Here is a 23860-nt window from a genome sequence, read left to right as displayed (position 1 = left end):
TGAAAGGAAGTGGCAGTTTCAGTGGCAGAAGTTCAGGCAGTCCCTATGGTGGTAAATGCAACATTAAAATATATGCAGCTGGCTAGTATCTTTCAACAAGAACCTGAATATAAACAGTTATACTCCATTTATAGGTAGCTATGGATCAGGTGGAGGAAGTGGTGGCTATGGTGGAAGAAGATTCTAAAATCTAGTGGGATAATGGTATGTATGCTACAAATAAGTGTTTTTAATTAAGCTTACAACATTTCTTTGAGAGTAATCTTTTTTTTTTATCCTGTATTCAACAGGCTACAGTTCTTAGCAGGAGAAAGCGAGGAGTTGTCAGGAAAGCTGCAGGTTACTTTGAGACAGTCGTCCCAAATGAATTAGAGGAACTGTAAAATCTGCCACAGAAGGAGCGATGAACCATAGTCAGAAAAGTTACTGCAGCTTAAACAGGAGACCCTTCTTAAGGACTGTTAATAGCCACAGTTTGCAAAGAGTGCAGCTATTGATTTAATGCAATGTAGTGTTTAGATGTACATTCCTGACTTTTTTTAATTTGTTGTTGTAGCTTTGTCTTTTCTTCATAAAATCAGGTATATTGCCCTGTAAATTTGTGGTAGTGGTACCAGGAATTAAAAATAATTAAGGAACATTTAATTTTTTTCAATACTTGTGTAGTTCAGTTTTTTCTTACCGAAACTTCTTTAAACAAGAAATGTAGTTTTAGGGTATATTCTTGCTAGGAAAAAAAAATCAGTGCATTATAATCTGTATTAATTTAAAACAATAGAAATGCTGAACCGTTTTAAGTTACTTTTAATTTTTTTTCTGCATATGTAACCAAATGACATGAGTTGCACATGCATAGGGAGAGGAAAGATGTTTGCATTAAAGCTTGTTTAGCTGTATAATTAGGACTGAGTCATTTAAACCAATGCTTGTGAATGATAAAAGCTTTACTTTCAAACGAGAATTCCAGATATTTCTGGGTTGTGCATATCATAATTTGTAGTATTTGTTTTTAGTTTAAACCTTCTAAGTAAATAAGCATTGACAAGATCTTTTAAAGTTTATTCAGTTTGCTTCCCACTTCGCTGATATATAAAGGAGCTACAAGAAACATTTGCAGAACATGTTTCTGCCTTTTATAATTGTTGAGATTCAATTTCCCACAAATTGCAAACAGATTAAATGCACACATATAATTAAATTAAAACTTTGAATCTAATAGCGTGGGTCTGTTACTTAGCTTACAGTTCTACAGTTTCATATTGTATATACATCTGCCCTTAAAATATAGGTTCATCTATAAAGGTGCCTAAGTTCTACTGTGTATAATTCTATATGCCCCTTTCTATCTGATGCTAATTTGCAGCACAGAAACAATCCCTCTGAGTTTGTTGGAATAAGTATAACTCTCCAAAGCATGAATGCATCAAGATGTTTCACATACTTTCTAATGCCCTGATAATGGGTCATGAAGGTAAAGTGAAAGAAATAGGAGCTAATTTGGTAGAACCTGTTTGTTGCTAATGAGGGTCCTATGGCTATAGTTAAAGACTGTTCGTTGGAATGATTTGATAAAATTTATTAAAGTCACAATCTTGACTAAGTTGTTTACTCCTTCACTTACTTAGATTTATTTACAGCCATGTTCCCTAATAATTTGCTATCCTTAATCTGATCAGACTTCTTTTTGAACTATTGCCAGAGCAGTGCTTTCTGTCAGTACACATCCAGAAGAGTAGGGCACAGTGAGTAGAAGAAATTCAGAAATTTTTCACCTCTTATTTCTGTAGGTCAATGAGTTTAAGATAAACTTAATTCCAGTGTAGGAATTGATTGCTGAACAATTGCTCAAGAATCAGACATGAACTTGTCATTGGGTATAAAATACTATGGTTAATATTTATTTTAAAACTATAAAGTATAAAAGGAAACGTGGTGGCATGATGGTTAGAATGCAGTATTGCAGGCTAACTCTGCCACTACCAGCAGTTTGATCCTGACCAGCTCAGAGTTGACTTAGCCTTCCATCCTTCCAAGGTCAGTAAAATGAGGACCCAGATTGTTGGGGGTTATATGCTGACATTTGTAAACTGCTCAAAAGTCACCAACCTTTCCAGCTTGCTGACCTGGGAAAGGAGCGTGTGAGTGGCAGGCGCATGTAGGCACAACTCCATTTGTGGAAGTGGCGGGCACATGCCCTCCACTTGCATAAATGGAGCTTCGTGCACAAGTGGTGGGTGCTTGCGCACAAAGGTCCATTCATGTGAGTAGCAGGCACTTGCACTTGCTCATGAAGCTCCACTTGTGTAAGCAGAGAGTGCTTGTGCTCACTTGCACATTTGTGGAAATGGAGCTTTCCAAATGAGCACAAATGACCTTCGCTTGCACAAGTGGAGCTTCGCATGCAAGTACATCCTTGCGAGTGGACCTTTATGCGCATGCACTTGCCCATGTCCCGTGGCCCAGTTTCAAACAGACTGCGGCCCACTACTGGGAGTTGCGGAGCTCTTCTATAAAGCACTATGGGATGGTATATAAGTGCTATTACTATATGTGAACCCAACTCAAGAGTATCAAGTCTCGCACAGATCTACAGTGTCGTATGACTAAATGTGGGAATGAGGTGCTCGTTTCTTGATCTGTCACTTTATCTCCAAGAAAGTGTCTGCATACCAATAGTCAAAGCTTGTTTGAAGGGATTCAGCTGTTAACTGTATTCTTATGTACATTTCTTATTTTTTAAATTTATATGCTACCCATCTCCCCAGTAGGGTGACTCGGGGGGCTTCCATTGGTATACATATGTGCATTTCCTGTAAAGGTAGATCAGATATAACTCATCCCTTATAAGTCTCACTGAATTCAGCAGCATAAACTGGAGAATGTTAAGACATTCAATGTTTTTAATGGAGATGAAATGACTCGATGTTATATAGAGAAAATACCAGTGTGTTAATCTTTTGTAAAAATGTGAAACCTGTAAGGTAATCAGTGACTTAGACCTAGATCTCTCTGAATTCTGACAAATAAAAGGAGTGGACAGTGAATAACCGGCATTAAAGATGTCTTAGTCGAAATGAGGATCAAACGAGATTCAGACAGGACTGCAGCGCCCAAGTCAGCAAATTAAAGAAGGAAAAGGCAGCAACAGCTTCAACTTCCAGACAAGAGAAGGCATAAGTATACTATGCTGATAGTGAGCAGCTTCCCCAAAATAGTTAAATCTGCCTGTCAGTGATGAAATAACGAAGAAAGTCTAGGAAGAGTTCTTCACCAATTGGAAGCTCCCAAGTCATAGCTATTTGAGTTGGCCTACAGTCATAGGTCTAGCATTTAGACCTGAAAGGGGAGTAAGACTAGGTAAGGTTTGTCTCTAACATTTTCCATGAATTAAAAAATAATTCCTCTGAACATGGTAAGAAAGATCTGTTTGACTTGCAGATTGTTGAAGAAACCTCTGTGACCAGAGGTGGATATCTTATTGGAAAACTTTTGCTTGGTAAGAATGTATGACACTGATGTTTCTTTTATTGTATTCTGAACTCTGAAAATTCGTGTTTTGGAGAAAACAACAAACTGGGTAAATGTGAAATATATTGAATATTTATTATTGTATTCGAATCAATGCGGGTGGGCATGTTAAATCATCTAATTGGATTTAGGTCTAAAATTCTACCATTCACAGTACTTCTGTTATAGAGGTGGGTAGATTAACAATTAAGACCTTACTGGGGATAAATCTTAATTTAGGATTTTTAAGTTTTGGAGACTGTATCTATGTGACCGGGTGGGGTGTGTGTGTCAGATATCCACTAATTAATGAGAAGTAACTTTTTTTTAAAAAAAAAAATCCTTTGTCTTCAGCTAAATTCATGACTCGTGAATGGCTCAAAAAATTATAGTAGTCTCCAGTAGGGTTCAGCATCTTCTTTACAGTAGGCATTGGTTATAATAGGCAATTTGCATGCAACAGCAGGAATGGAATGGGAGGGAGGGTGAGGACTACTCTGCTGGAAATAACATTTTCAATATTTTGAGAAGATTTTTTTCCCTGATGAACCAACATACCTTTACATAGGAAAAATGGGTACTCCTTGAAACAAGCTTTATTACCCTGCTTACCTAGAACAAAAAGTGAACTAGCAGAATATGAAAAGCAATGGAACAAATCATTTTGTTTTACTTTTGGGAACTATTAAGAACAAAGGTTGGTTCTTTTTTGCTGTTTGCATGTTCCTGGCATATAGCTTCTTAATGCTGTTATCAAAATTTGTCAGGAAGCATTGTATTGTAGAGAGATAATTTCCTAGTGATTTTGGAAACACAGGTGTATGATGCCTTACAGATCGTTAAATATACCTAATTATATACATCAGGCAAATAAGAAAAAAAAGCACATAACCTTTCATACAACCTGAAAATCCTGATTTTATTACTTGTATGATTTTTCAGTTAGAAAAGTAGCCAATAATAAAGTTAGCATTGCTGGATTCTTATTGGTAATGTTTCTAATTGCCAAATTGCAGGCAAGAAAATCAGTAACATTCTCACCTGGAGTACTTGATGTGCCCTCTAAATTAATTTTCAGGTAACAAATCTTTAAAATGAGTTATTGGGGGTTTTTAAGTTTTTAAAAACTCATTCTGTAAACCTTAATTGTAATCTAATACTGAAATTCATTTGCCTTTCTCTGTTATTACATATAAAAGAGTAGAATTGTGATTCCAGATAATCTGCATTTTTTGGCTTGTCAGCATCTCAGTTTAACTCATAAATTATGAATTTATGAGCATTTATAATTTCTGTACATATCTAGAATAGCATCAAATGTACAAATTGTTATGTTATAGTAAATAGGAACTGTGGCTAATTGCAACTGAATATTAGAGAATATTTATGGATTGTGTCTTGCTATTCTAGGACTATGAGTGGCAAAGAGCACCTATGCTCCCTTTTTGTCTTATGAAAACAGGGTTGAGGCTAAAATGGGTACAGTAATCTCAACAATCCCCAGCAAGATGGAAATGGGGTGAGTGCATGTGTTTCTCTGCCTCACATTTTACTAAGAGAGTATCTGAATCTTGTATGCGCTCAGCGAAGTATTTTCCCAAACAAGATGGAGATCAACTGTGTTGGTGTTGGGCTTTAGGTACATTATGGTATTAGAACAGTGCCAGCATTAGGGATCTTGTGGCCCTCAATCAACTAATAGCAAAGTTAAGATATTCATTAGGTTACCATTCTTAATGTGCTAAATTGTTTGCTTTTATCTTCTGCTCTGCAGGATGACTAATCCTGAAGAAACAATCGTCTGTTTCCATAAATTGAAATTTTTGATTCTTCAATGGAACATGCATACAACTGATAGCTATGAGAGCAAAAATTGAAGCATGTAATAATCAAATGCTTATAATAAAACACAGTTAATCATGATAGTTGATGAATCTCAATTCTAGTACTGGACCATCATTTATTTCTGCATTAAGCAACCAAATTGCATGATTTCTTCTAAATTGTTATGACACAAATTTGAAATATTTGAAGCCACTTAGAGATGTTGGATTCACATTGCTCATTTAGTTCCACATGAAACAACTGGTTCTGTGCAAATGTTTGGCTCTAGCTTAAGGGATATTTCTCAGAGCTTAAGGACACCTGCTAGAACAATACTTCAGGGCATGCTTACATGAACAAGTACACACACAAGTAATTTCTGGCTGACATTGATTAGTAATTTGTGTTTATATATGAGTGTCCCATGAATGAACTGAGAATGAAAAATACTAAGATTTGTATCATTACTGTTTTCCAATGTTCCTGTTTAATTCTGAAGAGTAATTTTACAATGGCATATTTGCAATTTCACTGTAAAACAGTAATCAGATGCTTTGTAGGCAAGGGAACAAAAACAGTACTTTTCCTTCCCTAAGTCTAAAAAGAATTAAGCATGAGATATAAAAAGCTGAAGACCCTGAACCACATCACTGAGTTCCTTAAAACTACAGTGAAAACCCATGAGGATTATAACCATTGAAGTGCTATTTCAAATAAGGTAATCTGTTTCTTTTACCACATAAGAGTGGTATCTTGTTCAATAAACTCTTCACAAAAATACTGCTAATTTTTCTTAATGGTAGAAATATAAAGCAGTACTAGTTTTAAGATGTAAAAAAAAATTAAATCAACAAAAAAATGGGAAAACGGGAACGCTCATGAATGGGTTGATTTGAAGATACTGTATAACAATATGAGGGAGGCCTTCAATGCTGTGGATCTCATTCTAAAGCCCTGTTCGGTTCCAGTTCAGTTGCAGAAGTCTGGAGCCTAAACCAGCAACATTGAACTTCGCTATGGAGCAACTTTCATCTTGATGCCATCTCCAATGCTAAAAATCAGAGTAATGTGGTCTCTCCAGTATTGATTAGAGATGAAATCCAAGTTCAAATCTTTCAAGCACAAAACCTGTTGGATGACCAATGATACCTATCCCCTTTACACTGGACTGAATTACAGAAAAACAATGGGGTGAGATCTATTTTCAGTACATCTGGCAAAGGGATTTGAGGTGGTTGTTTTTTAACCTGATGCAATTCTAAACAGACTCTTGAAATAAGAGTTGTTTTGGCTGCAATCCTAGAAGCTGATTATTCCCACTAAACCCTTTGTGGTCCTGCCTATCTCCAACACCTGCTCATCTGAAAGGGGATGTTTCAAGTTCCCACACAAAAGGATGTACAAGGAGGAAGGGTCTAGAAACAAACTGCTTAGCTTCCCCACAATCGGCCCCTCAAAAGTCAGAATGGCTTCAATCCTTATTAATATTTGGGGGGGGGGGATTAAAATGCTTGGAAAGAAAAGGGAAAGAAATTACCAGCAGCATGGATGAAGGAAAGTCACCATCAGAAGACCTGAAAAACTCAGCTAGGGGCAGATTGTCATGGAAAGTATGTGGTCACTGAATCGACACCAACTTGATGGCACATACTAATTTAAGATACTTTTATGTAGACACATTGGGGATAAATGTTATATATTACACTAAAGTATTGTCCAATGCACTTTTCAAGAGACAACTGATCATTTCTTTAAAGGGGGGGGGGCATTCCCTGAAAACTACTTCCTCCTATTTTCTTCTGAAATATAGAATAAATGGCTGCACTATTAAACTTTAAATTGCAAACATGCTTAAAGGAATAGAACTGAATAACAACCCTATTAGTTATATAAAGTCCAACTTTGCATGAGTACTGGACTTAAATCTAATTCTGCAATTATTTGTCTAGTGCATCCAAGCTACAAAATTATGAATATGACCAAGGAGTTATTTAACAGAACAATGAAAGGGACATTGGAAGTCTCAGTCTAACCCTCTGCTCAAGCAGGAGACCCTATACCAGAGGTGTGAAACTCAAGGCCCGTGGGGGTGCTTAGATCTGGCCCACGGGGCCACCCTGGAAACAACAAAGGATTGCCCTGTGGTGACTCTGCCAGCAAAAATGGAGATTAGGAAGGCTGCGCATGGCCCTACCAGGCTCTGTTTTCAGCCATGGAGGCTCCCCGAGATCTGTTTTAGCTGGCAGAGGACTGAGGAGGCTGTTGCAGCCGAAAATGGAACCTCGAGGGATATCGAGATGGCCACACCTCTGGCCCCACACACCTTGCACTCCAAGGTCAAACAACCCTAATACAATCCTCAATCAAGTCAAGTTGGCACCTTTGCCCTATACCATATCAGACAAGTGGCTGTCTAATCTCTTCTTAAAAACCTAAAATTTAGGATGCCAAAGATCCCCCCCTCACCAATAAAGCTTGTTCAACTACCCAATCTGGCTTAAGAAACTTTTAATACATTTCAAGTCAAACATATGAAAATATAAGAGCTAGAAAAAAAGTGAGGATAATAAAAGCTTCAATTCACAAGCTGTGTTCTGCATCCAGTGAATCACTCCCCCTTTCAACCACATTCAGTCACATAGTTGTGCAGCTTTGGCTGACAAAATCATAATACTTTATGTAACAATTTACTGTATTTACATAATTTAACCACTTTAAAAGTACAAAACTCTTTTATCATCTAAACAATCTTCCAATGATCAGGTTCCTAAGGCGCCATTAATTTTAATGAATGTTAAGCATGTGCTTAATGTTCCTACTCTAAGCTATTCTTCAAAGTGCTTGTCTTTGGTTGGGTTGTGTCCTGTTGCTGCATTTTGCATATCAGTTTACACTATATTCAAGCTGCTATATTAAAGTAAATACACCTGTAAACTAAAAAAATCATTTGTATTTATAAAATGATGTACCTTAAGTCATAAAATAATTTTGTAAATATGTAGGATTAGCAGTTAAACCAAGTTTGGATGAAGCCATCTATAGAAATTATATATAAATAAGACATCTGGAAATATTTACAAAAAAACACAAAAACTACTGAAGTGGCTGTTATATAACAGGAAGAACTAGTGTATTGTGGAAGTATTACCCATGTGCATACATTTTCTCTTACGCTAATGATTTAGTGCATTCGTACATTTGACTCTAAATAAACGTGTAGTCACTTGAGAAAGGACAACGTTGGGTTACATGATACTTATCAATAGAAAATAGCAATGTAAAAATATTCATAGAAAAAAAATTGTCTCCCTAATCCTCAGAACTTAGTCTCTAGCTTCTTGCTCTTAGGCACAAGGAAAATGCTCCCATCTCTGGTTTGCTGCAGTGAGTAATCATTCGGGGAGTATGGCTTGCCATCTTCATCCCGAAGCATGCTAAAGACTTCAAGATACAGGGTGCTCATCTCCTTTTTCAGCAGCTGCAGGCTTTTGTCATTCTCCACCTTCTCTTTCAGGAGCTTCTCTTTCTCCTCCTTCAGGTAATCCAAATCATGCTCCAACTCAGTAATGTTTTCCAGTTTCCTTTTACGGCAGTTCTGAGCAGCTACTTTGTTCTTGCCTCGCCTTCGTATGTCACGAATCAGACTGAGCTGAGCCTCGTTGAACTGCTGCTTGGACATCATTTCATTGAAGTCATCCACAGGGAGGTTGATGATTTTCTCAACAGGAAAAGGGATCTTCAGAGCTTTTGCTCTCAGCTCATCTCTAGTGAGATAAGCTTCTTGTTGGTTGAAGGGCTTATCTTTCATAAATGGAGCTTCAACGTGGCCAGGATTGGCAGGCAATTCTCTTTGAGGTGTACTAGAAAGTGACAAATCAGGCTTTGAAGTGCCTTGCTCCAGAGATGGAGAGGCAGGCGCCTGCGGGTGAAATGAATGAATCTTGGCATTGCTGAGTAACACAATTCCAGGGGCGCAATCAATCTCCTCCATTTCTGAATCACTGCATCCAAAGCCTGTATCCTGACAGACCGACGATGACTCAACAGAATGAGCTGGGGAGGTTATATTGGAACTTGCATTCAGTGAAATACCAGAGTCAGAATCATTATACTCTGAGGCATTTCCTACAAGGTCCTGGTTAAAAGCTTTGCACTGAGCAAAATCCGAAAGATCAATTGGTTCACTTAAAAAGCCAGCAATGGCCTGATCCACAAAATGAGATGGCGGGGTAGCCACTCTGGGGTCCATCTTCACATCGATTAAGGAATAGAAATCCTCACAGAAATCAGTGCTACGTTGACCAGAATCTTCTGGCATCCCCATGCTGGAATAGGAATTTTCCAAAGGTTTCAGGAAGTCTTCACTGCAGTTAAGAACTTCTTTCTCCATGGCAGATAATGAATTGTAGAGGGTAAAGTTATCAGCTACTTCTGAAGTGGTATTTATGGCAAATGGGTTTGATGTTACATCGGCAAGGCTGTCATTTTGTATATTAAGACACTGTAGAAAGAAAGGTTCAAAAAAATGTTCAGCAATAAAACTTACATGACAATCTTACGTATTTCCATTTAAGAGTTGTACTGGTCTGAAACCCACACTAGCATTTTTAGTAGCATGCTTGCATGCAGCATAGCAATTAAGCTTTGGTTTAATTCAATTTAAATATAATTCACAAGATTCCTTTCCATCCATTTTAACATATCTTCCCTTCTGTCACGTGAAAACTGACAACTAGGAGAGGCCTTCTGAGCAGCAGGATCTTCCTAACTCTGTTTTATCTATTAGCAGTTTCTGAGCAGGTAAAGCAGGTGAAGCATCTCTGGAGCTAAAGAGGCAGTATTTATGGGTGCCACACACATACATGGACACTGTGGTTTTTACTGTCACCTTTTTACATACAGTACTATGAGACTAGATCAGTGTTTCTCAACCTTGACAACTTGAAGATGTCCGGACTTCAACTCTCAGAATTCCCCAGCCAGCATTCGCTGGCTGGGGAGTTCTGGGAGTTGAAGTCCGGACATCTTCAAGTTGTCAAGGTTGAGAAACACTGGACTAGATAAGCTGATGAAACAAACATCATGCAGGAAAAATAAGGAGGGGGGAGAGAGATGCAAGTAATTAGTACCCCCCCTTTCACCACTGAGAATTTCAAAAAGGAAATGTGAATACTGAGAAGGGGAGGATGAAATGCATCCGAATCGTGAAACTACAACTATCGACTCTTCAGTCATTCAACTCATATTTGAACCAGTTGCCTAACTCAACGAATTTACTTAAATGTAAGAGTTTATTCACTGTAAACTCACTGGAGAAGAACCTAATGGTGGGAAAGATTGAGGGCAAAAGAAGAAGGGGACGGCAGAGAATGAGGTAGCTGGATGGAGTCACTGAAGCAGTCAGCATGAGCTTAAATGGATTCCTGAGGATGGTGAAGGACAGGAAGGCCTGGAGGAACATTGTCCATGGGGTTGCGATGGGTCAGACATGGCTTCGCAACTAACAACAACAAGAAGAAGAGTTTACGGAAGTATATGTTCTTCCTCATAACTGGAACCAAACCATTCCCTTTGTGGGGCTGAAAAGTGATGTGACTTTTCAGTGCAAATAACTGTAGACCTAACTGATTTCTTTCTTCAAGAATGAACTTCTCTTTGAGAAATTTCTGTTTTCCCCGCACTTGGGATAAAATAATTAGTCTTTTGCTTATAAATTCTTGCTCCTACGAGGACCTAGATTGTGGGGGGCAATATGCTGACTCTGTAAACCGTTTAGAGATGGCTGTAAAAGCACTATGAAGCGGTAAAGAAGTCTAAGTGCTATTGCTATTACTATACTGTAAGTGGTATACCAAAATGAATAACCAAATAGCCTTTCAATACATTTTCAAGCAAAGTAGCTATAGGATTATAATACACGCTAGAGCTTGATTCTACTTGCAAATTGCAAATGCAATTACTGTACAGTTTACAGTACAAATTCTCTCTAGAAAATAAATGCTATTTCATTCGCATTGCAATTAAATCTCCTTGGTTGTAAATTAAGTATTTCACAGCTATTAAATCAGTGCCAAGTTACTTGGTGAAGTTTCTAACTTTTTTTCTTCCACTGAATTATCCTACGCAGAGCAATGTGGGAGAGAATTGATCGGAGAGGACAAAAATGCTAACATTGATTTTTCCTTTTACTAAAATATCTGTCCAAAATATATAGTCAAAGACTGACAGCAATTATTACCTGCAGTTCTGGAATAGACAGGAGTTCTTCCCACACTTGTTCTATATCTTGTGTGTTCTCCACTTTTGTATCTAATAACTCTGGAATCGTAGACTGAAGTACAGATGAGTCAAGCCGCTGCAAGTGGTTAGATTCAACAAAGACCTGGTTGGCAGCCATTTCCAAAGGCGCCCCTTGTTGAAATTCAGCTGGGGAAATCTAGAATATATGAAATAGATCTTTGATATACCTGTGCTTGAAACCTTAAACATTAGCATGAAAAGATGTATTTCATAAAATCTGTGGCTTATAATATTAAGAGGAATGTGGAAAATAACAAGAGGTAGGTAGGTAAGGTATAGGTATAAGTTTATTTATAGGCCGCCCTTTTCCCTGAGGGGACTCAGGGTGGCTTACAACTTATGTGGGAGGGGATACATACAATGACGTATAGAACATACATAATTAAAAAATAGAGCAACATTCATCATTCGGGTGGGGACGGATTATAATCTTTAACCCCAGGCCTGACGGGATAGCCAGATCTTGAGGGCTGTGCGGAAGGTCTGAAGGGTGGTGAGGGTACGAATCTCCACGGGGAGATCGTTCCAAAGGGTCGGAGCTACTACTGAAAAGGCTCTCCTCCGCGTAGTTGCCAGTCGACAAGAGATGCAGTTAAGTCCATAAAGATTGTCAAAGTGGTGAATATTTACCTCACGCTCGTCTGAAAATGAAAATGTTTCTGCTAAAATCTGCATGTAGTCATCGAACAGATCATCCTCATCTTGTTTGGAAATATGTACACTCTGCGTAAAAAAGACAGGAGGTTACGATTGTGTTAAATGCAGATTCATTGAAGATACCAGCAGCAACTACAGTGAAAGGAACAAGAGAGAGAGAATACAAGGTTCCAAACAAAAGGGATTATATGTTTACAGCTATACCTGTGAATAATTGTTGGATATGGCAGAATTTCCAGATTCAACAGTTTGAGCTGATTGGATAGGAATAAATTCCCCCGTTTCCTCATCCAGCTGCAACTGGGCAAGAAAGGCCTTTTCTTGCTCTTTCTGAAGTTGCTCTTGTCTCTCACTTTCAAGCTTTTTCTGCTTCTCAAGTTCATATTCTTTCTTTCTTTGGCTGAAATCAAAAACTTCACGCCTTGCTCCAAGATCTACGTCTTGTCTCCAGAGAATGTCAATCAGAGTCACATCCTATATGCAAGAGAGACAGAAAATAAAGGACATCAGGGCTGTCTGCATTTCAAACATACTATTCAAACAGAGTGGCCATTATACCTAAACGGTTGCAAATAGAACCAAAGGCCAAAGTTTATGAATTGATATTAACATCGATGTTAGTCCCATAAAAAAAAAAATCAGTAGGTATTTGATTACAAAACATGGAAATATACCAATAAGAATAGTTAAAAGAAAATGTTACTGGCACTGTAATTCTGAGCACTATTTGAAGTTAAAGTAAAATATATGTACTGTAAACACTTAGCTGAAAACAATTCTATCAATTATCTGTGAATAAACATGCAGTGGATTTGACTGCATGCCTGTAGTCTTAAATGTGTTTATTGTTTATTAGTTAATGTGAATAACACAGAATTGTCTATGTCAGGGGAGTCAAACTCAAAGCCTTTGGGCAGGATTCGGCCCGCAGGGTGCTTAGATCTAGCCCACAGGGCAACCCTAGAAACAGCAAAGGACTAGTCCACAGTGCCTCTGCCAGAGAGGGTTGCAGAAGACTGTTGCAGCCAAAAACAGAGCTCAGAAACCCATTTTTACTGCCAGAGCGCTCGGGCCACCACAGACGCCCCCGACACAAGTGACACCAAGTTGATCATCCTCACCTTGGCCACGCCCACCCCACCCCCGAGGACAAACACAACCCTGATGCAGCCCTCAATGAAATCGAGTTTTGACACCCCTGGTCTATGTCATAAATAAATATATCAGATTCCAAAAAATATTCAAAGACATGCACCACCAAGCATTAATAAGTAGTTCAACACAGAATTACATAATGTTATATATCAGGAGTCCCCAACCTCCGGTCTGTGAACTGCACCAGGCTGCAACATGCCACAAACCGAACCGCACAAACAAGCAAAGTCCCATCCGCGGAATGCAGACAGCACACAAAACCACACCCACGTAACCGGTCCCTAGTGTCCAAAAGGCTGGGTGCTGCCGTTATATATAATGTTCTAGAAACTTTTAATAAAATGGCAATGCTAGTAATCTTGCCATATTTTTCTAAATGTCAGCGATTTTTCAAGATTGCCAAAACACAGCTAATTAATAGATTCTTGATATTGCTCATTATTATTGATATTGATCGGAATTACTGTATGTCATGTCTACTAATATTCACCATGTTACATGAATAGATGACAGGTATTCTTTCATTTTTAAAAAAATTATTCAATGTTTAGAAGTCAGTTTGATTAAGTTAACTTAATCCAAGTTAGAGCCAAGGTGGCGCAGTGGTTAGAGTGTTGTACTGCAGGCCACTTCAGCTGACTGTTATCTGCAGTTCGGCGGTTCAAATCTCACCGGCTCAGGGTTGACTCAGCCTTCCATCCTTCCGAGGTGGGTAAAATGAGGACCCAGACTGTGGGGGCAATAATGCTGACTCTGTAAACCGCTTAGAGAGGGCTGAAAGCCCTATGAAGCGGTATATAAGTCTAACTGCTATTGCTATTGCTAACTCCAGTTCCTTCATTACTATTTTGTCTTAATAAAGGAATTTAGATTTAGATTTATTAACATTTGTATGCCGCCCACTCCCATTGGGATTCTGGGCAGCTCATAGACAAGACGAAAAGAAACGTATATTAAAAAATTTAAAAATAAGGATACAAGTATTAAAATTTCACACCATGCATACTGTTAGAGTAGGGCTGGATACTAATCAACAGTCCCAGGCCTGCCGGAACAGCCAGGTCTTAGTGGCTTTACGGAATTGGCCTGCTAAACATGTTGACTACTTATAGATTAAGGCAAATCTCCCTTTAAGGGTACTTCAAAAAGTTACAAAAGTAAATGATACCAGATATTGCAAGCTTAGTTATTTTATACAAAAATAATTTAGGGGAAAATCCAGGAGAAAAATTATTCTGCTAGGTGACAACAACAATATTTTATTGTTCAGCCATAAATTCATACTGTAATTTAAAATATTTGAATACAGCCTTCATTGCAAAATAACGAAAAACAAACTTAGCTCATATGTTCTTATCATCCCTTACAATTTACCTCAATAAGACATACCATACATATGCAGCTCCAATTGCACTGCTTTATTCAACAAGGAGGTTGTTTTATATGTAATATTTGTATTCCGACCACTTATAAATATATTGCTCTGAGATATGGATCCCTAAAAACTGTTTGTCTTATATAGGGTTCAACTGGGGTTGGAATCGAAGACTTCTAAGGTCCCTTCCAACTTTATTTTTCAATGTTCTGTGTTCTAAGATAATTATCTCCTTTTGGGCAATACAACTGGTACTCAGATAATACATGTAGCATATCCTCTATCTCTGGTAAACCACAAAGAGGTATAGGTGACAGTGAACTCAATTAAACCTTTCAGATTAACCACTGTATCTAACTGTTGCAATCTTGCATGGATAAGCATCCATCTAAGATACTTGGGGTTTTTGTAATTGAATATTTTTCGGTCTGAAAATTATATTTGTAGTTGGTCATCCATTTAAGCATTTCATCCTTGCTGAGAGTAGTATCTCTCTTTGAGTTTGTACGCCAGAGATTCCTTATACAATAATTTTCTTAATTTATTAGCCAGCTGCTGCTATACAAGAAGCAGGAAGCCCACAGTTCCTAATGTAATGTGTAATTTACACTATACAGGAGGATTCTAATCAGAGGTGGTATTCAGCAGGTTCTGACCAGTTCTGGAAAACTGGTAGGAGAAATTTTCCGTAGTTTGAAGAACCAGTAAATACCACCACTGACTGGCCACGCCCCCATCTCTGCCTCCCGAGTCCCAGCTGATTGGGAGGGAATGGATATTTTACAGTATCCTTCCCCTGCCACACCCACCAAGCCATACCCACCAAGCCAAGCCCACAGAACCGGTAGTAAAAAAATTTGAATTCCACCACTGATTCTAATTGAAGTTTAGTCTGTGCTGTCAACCACAATTTTGGGACTCTTTCCATTTTCTTGTACCAATAAAAGTGACCCTCCCCCAAATTTCGGTTCCACCACAAAACCGCGGACGACAAAATCGCGCTTGACGAAAGCGCGTACGTGACGTCATCACAGCGCGATGAAAACATTGCGCTGTGATCGATAAATGTAAAAATAAAGCGAAAACCTTACCCTAACCCCCCCAAACCTAACCCTAAACCTAAACCTAAACCTAACCCTTAACCTAACCCTAAATCTAACCCTAAACCTAACCCTTAACCTAATGCTAAACCTAACGCTAACCCTTAACCTAACGCTAAACGTAACCCTAACGCTCTAAACCTAACCCTAACCCTTAACCTAACCCTAAACCTAACCCTTACCTTTATATGAATCGGCTTGCTTTAATTTTATTTTTATTTCAATTTTTAATTTTTTTCGTCGCGCTGTGATGACGTCAAATGCGCGCTTTCGTCAAGCGCGCTTTTGTGGACCGCGGTTTTGACGGGTCACGCAAATTTCTTATTCATACAATCCCAAAGGCCAATTCCATTTCTCAAATTTCTAAATGTTATGCAAACATCATAATCTACGGTCTTGAAAATAAAAATGAACAAATGACCAAATACTTAATAACTGCATTTTTTGTATTTCAAAATTTAATCAAAACTGAATATCCCATACTCTAGTAATTAAATGTCTCAATGTGTTTTTTAAAAAATTAACTTTATATACTGTAAATTTATGGAATTGATGAACATCACTGATGAATTATGCAAATGCCAGAACTTCAACCTTATATTCTCACATGAAGCATTCCATAATACAAACCTACTCACTTTATCACATGTTTTCTCTAAATTAAAGGACATACATAATTAAGTTTTCTCACACATAGACATTTCTCAGTAACCAACTAAAGGGCAAAAATCTAGCGTGCACATTTCCTGCTCAGAATAGACACTGCACAGTCATGGATCGAAAGAGATATTTTTCATCAGAATTCTGGCAAACACAATTAATCTAATTCTCCTGTTCCTGTAGGCTTGCTACCTTTCCAAGTAGGAGAATAATTGCATTTTTTGAAACAACAGACAGAAATACATACTTCACACACATATGTAATCTAGTTGCACAGTCATTTTTCAAGGAAGCCACATCCATATTTTAATATTTCTCCAGATATATTATTTGTATCTCATATTATTTTTCAGCATTTTCACAATATACATCTCTTTCATTTCATCCATTTCTTTTCTGGACATTTATGGCATTTGTATCAATTCTACTTTGCATATCAATATAATTCCCATATAAAATCCCATACAAATCTCTAAAATATTCATTCTTAAGTAATTTTCATCATTTTTTATTTTAATTCCATTCATTCTGATGACTCCTGATTTTATCTACCGTACTTCATCCACTTCTCTCATATTTAAAAATTTCCATCTTAATTGCCAAGCAGTGTCTTGGCATATTTTTAGTCTTAATTATTCCTTGCTTTCTCCGACTACAATCCTTGCAATTCTATTTCTCCTATACTCATTACAAATTCCCACAACCTTTCATCATAAGAAGTGAAATCAATCATGCTTTTAAATGTATATTCATTCTTTGCTATGTCAATATATGAATAGACTTATGCTTATATCATCCAACTTTTTAAAAAAGAGACATTTTCTAAGCGGATACTGACCACTTGACATAACCTCATAATTTTCATCCATTCTTGCTCATCAAGATGTCCAATCACTTTTCCAGCTATCTGTCATTACATTCTCATCCATCTGTTCATGTTCACATAACAAAATAATTTATTTTCTGGGATCAAGCTCAATCATAATGTTGCCTTTTTTCCCCCCAGGATTATCTCTGATTTTCCATTAGCACGATTACTGGCGAACAAGATATAACTAACAATTTATATATTCCTGCTTTCATACACCCCAACAATCTAGATAATATCTATTCATACTACTCTTTTATGCCCCATACAATACTTTCATGTACATCAATCTCATAAGTTGAAATCACCTTTGAATCTTTTACCAGCATTCTTCGTCTTAGTTTCAGACATATAAAATATTTTTTTTATTTTTTTCAGGCTCTTTATTTTTTATTTTTCCTGCATGTTACAATCCTAATTATGCAATGGTCACAACATAGAGCCCTGAATATCCACTTTCTTTGCCCATCAGGACTTGGGCACTTCAATATTTCACACAATGCTTTTATAAGAAAGGGCAAGGGTTAACTAGGTTACCAGCCTTAGACCCACATGCAGAATTCCGTGATAATTATAAGGACAATGGCTGGTGTAGCACCTTTGGGTCAGTATATCAATCACTTCTATAAAGTTGTTTTCCCTTTCAAAATAATTAATGTGTCATTCTAAATATATTATTTACTACAAATATAACTTCATTAAATGATTTTAAAAACCTAAACACATTAGCTGCAAGTTGATATTAATGCTAAAATAAAGAGCAAAGTGTTCATGATAATGGTACATACACCGAGTCACGTGTCTTCCCGCCCTCCGCCAGATGATGATTTATTGCATCCTTAAAACAATTCAATGGGCTACCATGTGATTTGTTCTTCAATAAGTCTTTTATTCTGTTTTTAGTTTTTCAAGTTCTCATATTGCATCAGAGCATATAACTGCTTGGGCAAATCTAAGAAAAGGAAATATCCAAAGAAACGGCTTAAAAAAGGATTCAAAATCTATGAAACATAGTGCTTTAGCTAAGGGTGCCCTAAACAATTTTTTTTCTGTTAACTCAGGTGCACTGTAGTTATTCCAATCATCTGACCAGTACAATCACATTGTATTAATACTGACAAGAACCCCTAATTTTTCTGTTAAACAACTATAAAGTTATGTGTTGTGAACTGAATCCAGAGCCAGAAATCATCCTTACAATCTGAGTACAAGTGGCACTGGACTCACGGATAATACCTTTTCTATGATTTTACTCTTTTCCAAAAACAAGTCAACATAATATACAATACCTCAGTTTACATATTAACAATAGCTTTGTGAGGATACTTTGAAGAAAAAAACGATTGGATCTGAATTTTACTGTCTTCCAAACTATAATCTAATTTTAACCAGAAATCTATAGAGGAGGAGGAGGAGGAGGAGGAGGAGGAGGAGGAGGAGGAGGAGGAGGAGGAGGAGGAGGAGGAGGAGGAGGAGGAGGAGGAGGAGGAGGAGGATAGAAAAATGAAGCCATTTTTTATGACATCAGTGCTTTATGTATCTTGGCATTAAGCACTACATCACGTCCTTAACTTCAGGACTAAGTCTTGAATCAACAAGGATCATGTCTAGGCTTGTCCTATTGCAAACCAAAAAAAAAAAAAACCTCCTTCAATTTCTAAAGAGATTTGAATCTATTGGACAGCAATGCTGTAGGTAACAATAAGGTTTTTTTTTTAAAAAAATGTTCTCTCCTTCCCTCCTTTTTCAGAAGATTGCCTAATCTTCCACAGCACTTTTAATGGCACAGCAGGCTGCAAGGAAAAGGAAGAATTATAAGGAATGCTGCATTCTTTTTTCATTGTGAATAATCTCTACTCACAGCTAGCTAGTATTCAACTCAAATAAGATTATTGACATAATTCTTGATATAAAATGCCTTTGCTCCAGCGTGAAATAATCACTGCTTCTTCATTTCCATGGAGATTTTTAATCATCCAGGTGTATTGTGTTCCCCCCAAAATAAGACAGGGTCTTATTTTCTTTTGACCCTCCCAAAATAAGCGCTTGGCCTTATTTTTGGGGAGGTTTTATTATTTTTGAGATGCAGGAGGCAGCACCTCATGGCTGCTGTTGTGTTGCAATATTTTCGGGGTGGGTTTATTTTCAGGGGAGGGCTTATTTTAGCTCATGAGCTCAAAAGCCAGGTTGGTCTTATTATCCAGGTAGGTCTTATTTTCGGGAAAACAGGGTAGTTGTCTCAAAGCGCTTTTTCAAAGTTATTTTCCTTGTCACAACTGAAGAAGCTTCTTGGATAAGAAGTGAAAAGTCTGCTTCTTTCTCAAGGAAAAAAATCAGTCCAGTTGCCTTTTGAAAATGCACCTTTGAGATAGCAAGGAGACGCCTTCCCCAACAGGCTCAGTTGTAAACAGCTCTCTTTTTAGAAATTAAATACTGACTGGCATTTGTCATTAAATCAATTCTTACATACTTTATCTGATTCTGTTCCAAGCCACATGAATAGCTTGGTTTGAATTTATAAAAGGCAATTTTAATAAGATAAATGTAATGGTTAAACAGTTCACATTAAGTTATCATCTGGACCCCAATAGAATTATAGCAATAGCAGTAGCAGTTAGACTTATATACCACTTCATAGGGCTTTCAGCCCTCTCTAAGCGGTTTACAGAGTCAGCACATTGCCCCCACAGTCTGGGTCCTCATTTCACCCACCTCGGAAGGATGGAAGGCTGAGTTAACCTTGAGCCGGTGAAATTAGAACCGCTGAACTGCAGATAACAGTCAGCTGAAGTGGCTTGCAGTACTGCACCCTATTTGCCTTTTAGGTTTATGTATTAACATGTTACACTGAGATAGACAATTACTTGTTTTATGTGAAAGTTTTGTGGTTGTATTGAAAAGTCTGACTATAGCTTTTTACCAAACATATTTGTATTAGATAAACAACCCCACATTTAGCATTGTATAACATTGTATTGTACAACGATACTCAGTTGTATCTGTCCGCCCCATGCCAACTCAATGAAGCGGTGGACGTGATGAACCAGGGACTAGAAGCCATTAGGGACTGGATGAGGGTCAACAAACTCATGCTCAACCCAGATAAGACCGAGTGGCTGTTGTGTTTCCCTCCCGCCAATTTGGCAAGTATTCCATCTCTCAGGCTGGGGGGGTCAAACATTACACCCCTCAGACAGGGTCCGCAACTTGGGAGTCCTCCTGGACCCACAGCTGACTTTTGAACACCATTTATCAGCTGTGACCAGGGGGGCATTTGCCCAGGTTCGCCTGGTGCACCAGTTGCGCCCCTACCTGAACTGGGAGGCTCTCACAACAGTCACTCGTGCCCTTGTGACCTCTAGACTGGAATACTGCAACGTGCTCTACATGGGGCTGCCCTTGAGGAGTATTCGGCGACTTCAGCTAGTCCAGAATGCAGCCGCGCGAGCGATTGTGGGTGCACCTCGTTTCACCCACATAACACCTATCCTCCGCGAGCTGCACTGGCTACCTGTCAATCTCCGGATACGCTTCAAGGTGCTACTTGTCACTCATAAAGCCCTCCATGGTAGTGGATCTGGGTACTTGAGAGACCGCCTACTGCCAATTACCTCCACACGACCTATTAGAGCTCACCGATTGGGCCTCCTCCGGGTTCCATCTGCGGGTCAATGCCGACTGGCGACCACGTGGAGGAGGGCCTTCTCGGTGGCAGCCCCGACCCTATGGAACGATCTCCCCATGGAGATTCGTACCCTCACCACTCTCCAGACCTTCCGCACAGCCATTAGAACCTGGCTATCCCGCCAGGCCTGGGGCTAGGATTGTACCCTCCTGAATGGTATGAATGTTGTGTTTTCTTTTAATTATGTGTTGTCGTATATGTAAAAGTCTGTTTCCCCTTTCCCTTTCGGATGTGAGCCGCCCTGAGTCCCCCCAGGGAAAAGGGCGGCATACAAATAAACTTCTGAATCTGAATCTGAATCTGAATTGTGTAATAGCTATGTGAGAAATACTTCTTGCCATTACATATTTGCAACAGGCTTTAAAAATAAATTAACTATAGGTTAGGCAATCTGTACAAAATAATATGTAGTGAAATTTGTGAATGGGAAGAAAAGACTTTTCAGTGCCCTGCCATTGATCCTAACTGATACACTTACTGTCAAACGAGAAAAATTATATACATGGAGGATTAGAAATTTTTGGTATTAAATATTATGGATGTTTAGCTAAAACAGGATATGAGGACTTAATGTTAATGGAGGATTTTATAAATAAGTAAATGAAATGCCAACATGTGGTCATGAATCGAATCTTGGTATATTTAAGGATGAAGGATGTTTAAATAACTGTAGTCAAATAAAAGTGGAGGTATGATGATGTTAATATAGTAAATATTTGAGTTAAGACATTTGAATTAATATGAATTATACTTGATGATGGTGGAAGAGATGCACAAAAGCTTTTTGTAACCAGCTGATATACTTTTTTACAACATGTTTGTTGTGGTTTTTTTTTTATTGTTGTGTGTATCAAATATATAAGTATATATACAACAGAGAGATACAAAGTGTGTCTGTGGGGGGAAATACAGTTAGGATAGATTAGCAAAGGTAAGGGAATAAGAAATGATACTAAATTATGTCTGGGTTGGCGGAAATACCATCCCAAGAAAACATAAACTGAGATTTAAAATAGACACACCAACAACAATAGAAAAAGAAAGGGAGAGAGGAGGAAAGAATGAAAGGAAGACGGGGGAAAGAAGAAAGAGGTAAGGAGAGGAGGATGGAAAAGAGAGAAAGAGGAGGAGAGACGATAGAAAGGGGAAGAGGAAGAGCAGGAGTAGGAGAAAGGTACGGGAAGAAGGAAGGGGAAGGAGAGGAAGGAGGAAAGTAGAGAAGGGAGGGAGGGAGAAAGGAAAGGGAAAGGAAAGGAAGATGGAAGGGAGAGAAAAGGAAGGAGAGAGGTAGGAAGGGAAAGAGGAAGAGCAGGAGCAAAGGAGAGGTAAGGGAAGAAGGAAGGGGAAGGAGAGGAGGAAGGAAGAAAGTAGAGAAGGGAGAGAGGGTGAAAAGACAGAGGTAAGGAGAGGAGGATGGAAGGGAGAGAAAGAGGAGGAGAGAGGGTAGGAAGGGGAAGAGGAAAAACAGGAGTAGGAGAAAGGTACAGGAAGAAGGAAGGGAAAGGAGAGGAGGAAGGAAGAAAATAGAGAAGGGAGGGAGGGAGAAAAGAAAGGGAAAATAAGGTGGTGTTACAACAGGACGAAGAGATGGTAAACAAAGCAACCCAAACTGTATATTATAACCTATTAAATGAAATAATAAATGTATAAGAATGATAAATGTTAAAACACTTGTAACCAAACGACATGCTGTATGTGATGATGGGGCTGTTGGTTTTTTTTGTTTTTTTTATTTTTTCCCCCCTGTTTTTTTAATTGTTGTGTGTATGTGTTGTCTATGTAATAAAAATAAAATTAAAAAAGAGAAAAATCCTCTGAATTGTGACTCTTAAAAACTACCCAGTCAGCTTCAGAAATTAATTTTAGAAGAAAAATTAAAAGAAGGCAAGCCTACTTCTCCCAAATCTACAAAGGACATTGCAGGAATCAGGTACATCTAGTTTAATGAAAAGAAGGACTAAGGGAGACATGATAGCAGTGTTCCAATATCTCAAGAGCTGCCACAAAGAGGAGGGAGCAAAGCTATTCTCCAAAACGTCTGAATGCAGGACAAGAAGCAATGGGTAGGAACTAATCAGGGAGAGAAGCAACCTAGAACTAAGAAGAAATTTCCTGACAGTTGGAACAATTAATCAATGGAACAACTTGCCTCCAGAGGTTGTGGTTAATAGCAATAGCAACAGCAACAGCATTTAGACATATACCTCTTTATAGTGATTTTCCAGCCCTCTAAGCGGTTTTACAGAGTCAGCATATTCCTCCCAACAATCTGGGTCCTCATTTTACCCACCTCGGAAGGATGGAAGACTGAGTCAACCTTGAGCCTGGTGAGATTGATCTGCCAAACCGCAGCTAGCAGTCAGCTGAAGTAGCCTGCAATACTGCACTCTAACCATTGCGCCACCTCATCTCTAGTTAATCCAACATTGGAGGTTTTTAAGAAGAGATTGGAAAATAATTTGTTTGAAATGGTATAGTGTTTCCTCCTTGAGCAGGGGGTGGACTAGAAGACCTCTAAGGTCCCTTCCAACTCTGTCATTCTGTTAAATCTAAAAGAAACTATTATGGAACTAAGTTTGAGTTATGACTCCTCCTAGATGATAAGCAGGATAGGTTTTTACCTCACTACTGTGGAGGAAGTCAAATCTGAAAGCTATGCATGTACTATTTTTGGTCATTAGACTGGGAGCTTTTTTTTTTCTTTCTTGCTATTGTTGCCCAACACTGAT

The 23860-nt window shown here is 38.3% G+C and overlaps 2 protein-coding genes across 6 annotated transcripts in view; one reads left to right on the top strand and one right to left on the bottom strand.

Moving 5' to 3' along the window:
• Positions 1–5447, top strand: part of HNRNPA3 (heterogeneous nuclear ribonucleoprotein A3) — a 17814-nt gene extending 12367 nt beyond the window's left edge. For 2 of the 4 annotated variants that reach the window (XM_014051724.2, XM_014051725.2), the window contains 3 exons: positions 1–51; positions 135–204; positions 291–1596. The exon at positions 1–51 is cut by the window's left edge and continues 75 nt beyond it. In XM_014051724.2, coding sequence (XP_013907199.1) covers positions 1–51; positions 135–187 — 104 coding nt within the window. In that variant the 3' untranslated portion in view covers positions 188–204; positions 291–1596. Of the gene's footprint in view, positions 52–134; positions 205–290; positions 1597–3438; positions 3497–4523; positions 4586–4917; positions 5027–5281 lie in introns of those variants that run through there. The other 2 variants (XR_001312657.2, XR_001312658.2) reach the window with 2 other exon arrangements.
• A 2375-nt stretch (positions 5448–7822) lies between these two features.
• Positions 7823–23860, bottom strand: part of NFE2L2 (NFE2 like bZIP transcription factor 2) — a 31551-nt gene continuing 15513 nt past the window's right edge. For both annotated transcript variants that reach the window (XM_087708600.1, XM_087708607.1), the window contains exons 2-5: positions 12493–12762; positions 12262–12354; positions 11570–11767; positions 7823–9832 (exon numbers count right to left, since the gene is read on the bottom strand). In XM_087708600.1, coding sequence (XP_087564726.1) covers positions 8648–9832; positions 11570–11767; positions 12262–12354; positions 12493–12762 — 1746 coding nt within the window. In that variant the 3' untranslated portion in view covers positions 7823–8647. The remainder of the gene's footprint in view (positions 9833–11569; positions 11768–12261; positions 12355–12492; positions 12763–23860) is intronic.

The sequence above is a fragment of the Thamnophis sirtalis genome, unplaced genomic scaffold (genome assembly GCF_051295495.1).
Source record: "Thamnophis sirtalis isolate CommonGarterSnake01/CBP01778 unplaced genomic scaffold, rThaSir2_p1.2 scaffold_1, whole genome shotgun sequence".
Taxonomy (NCBI): domain Eukaryota; kingdom Metazoa; phylum Chordata; class Lepidosauria; order Squamata; family Natricidae; genus Thamnophis; species Thamnophis sirtalis.
This window is presented reverse-complemented; position numbering and strand designations above follow the sequence as displayed.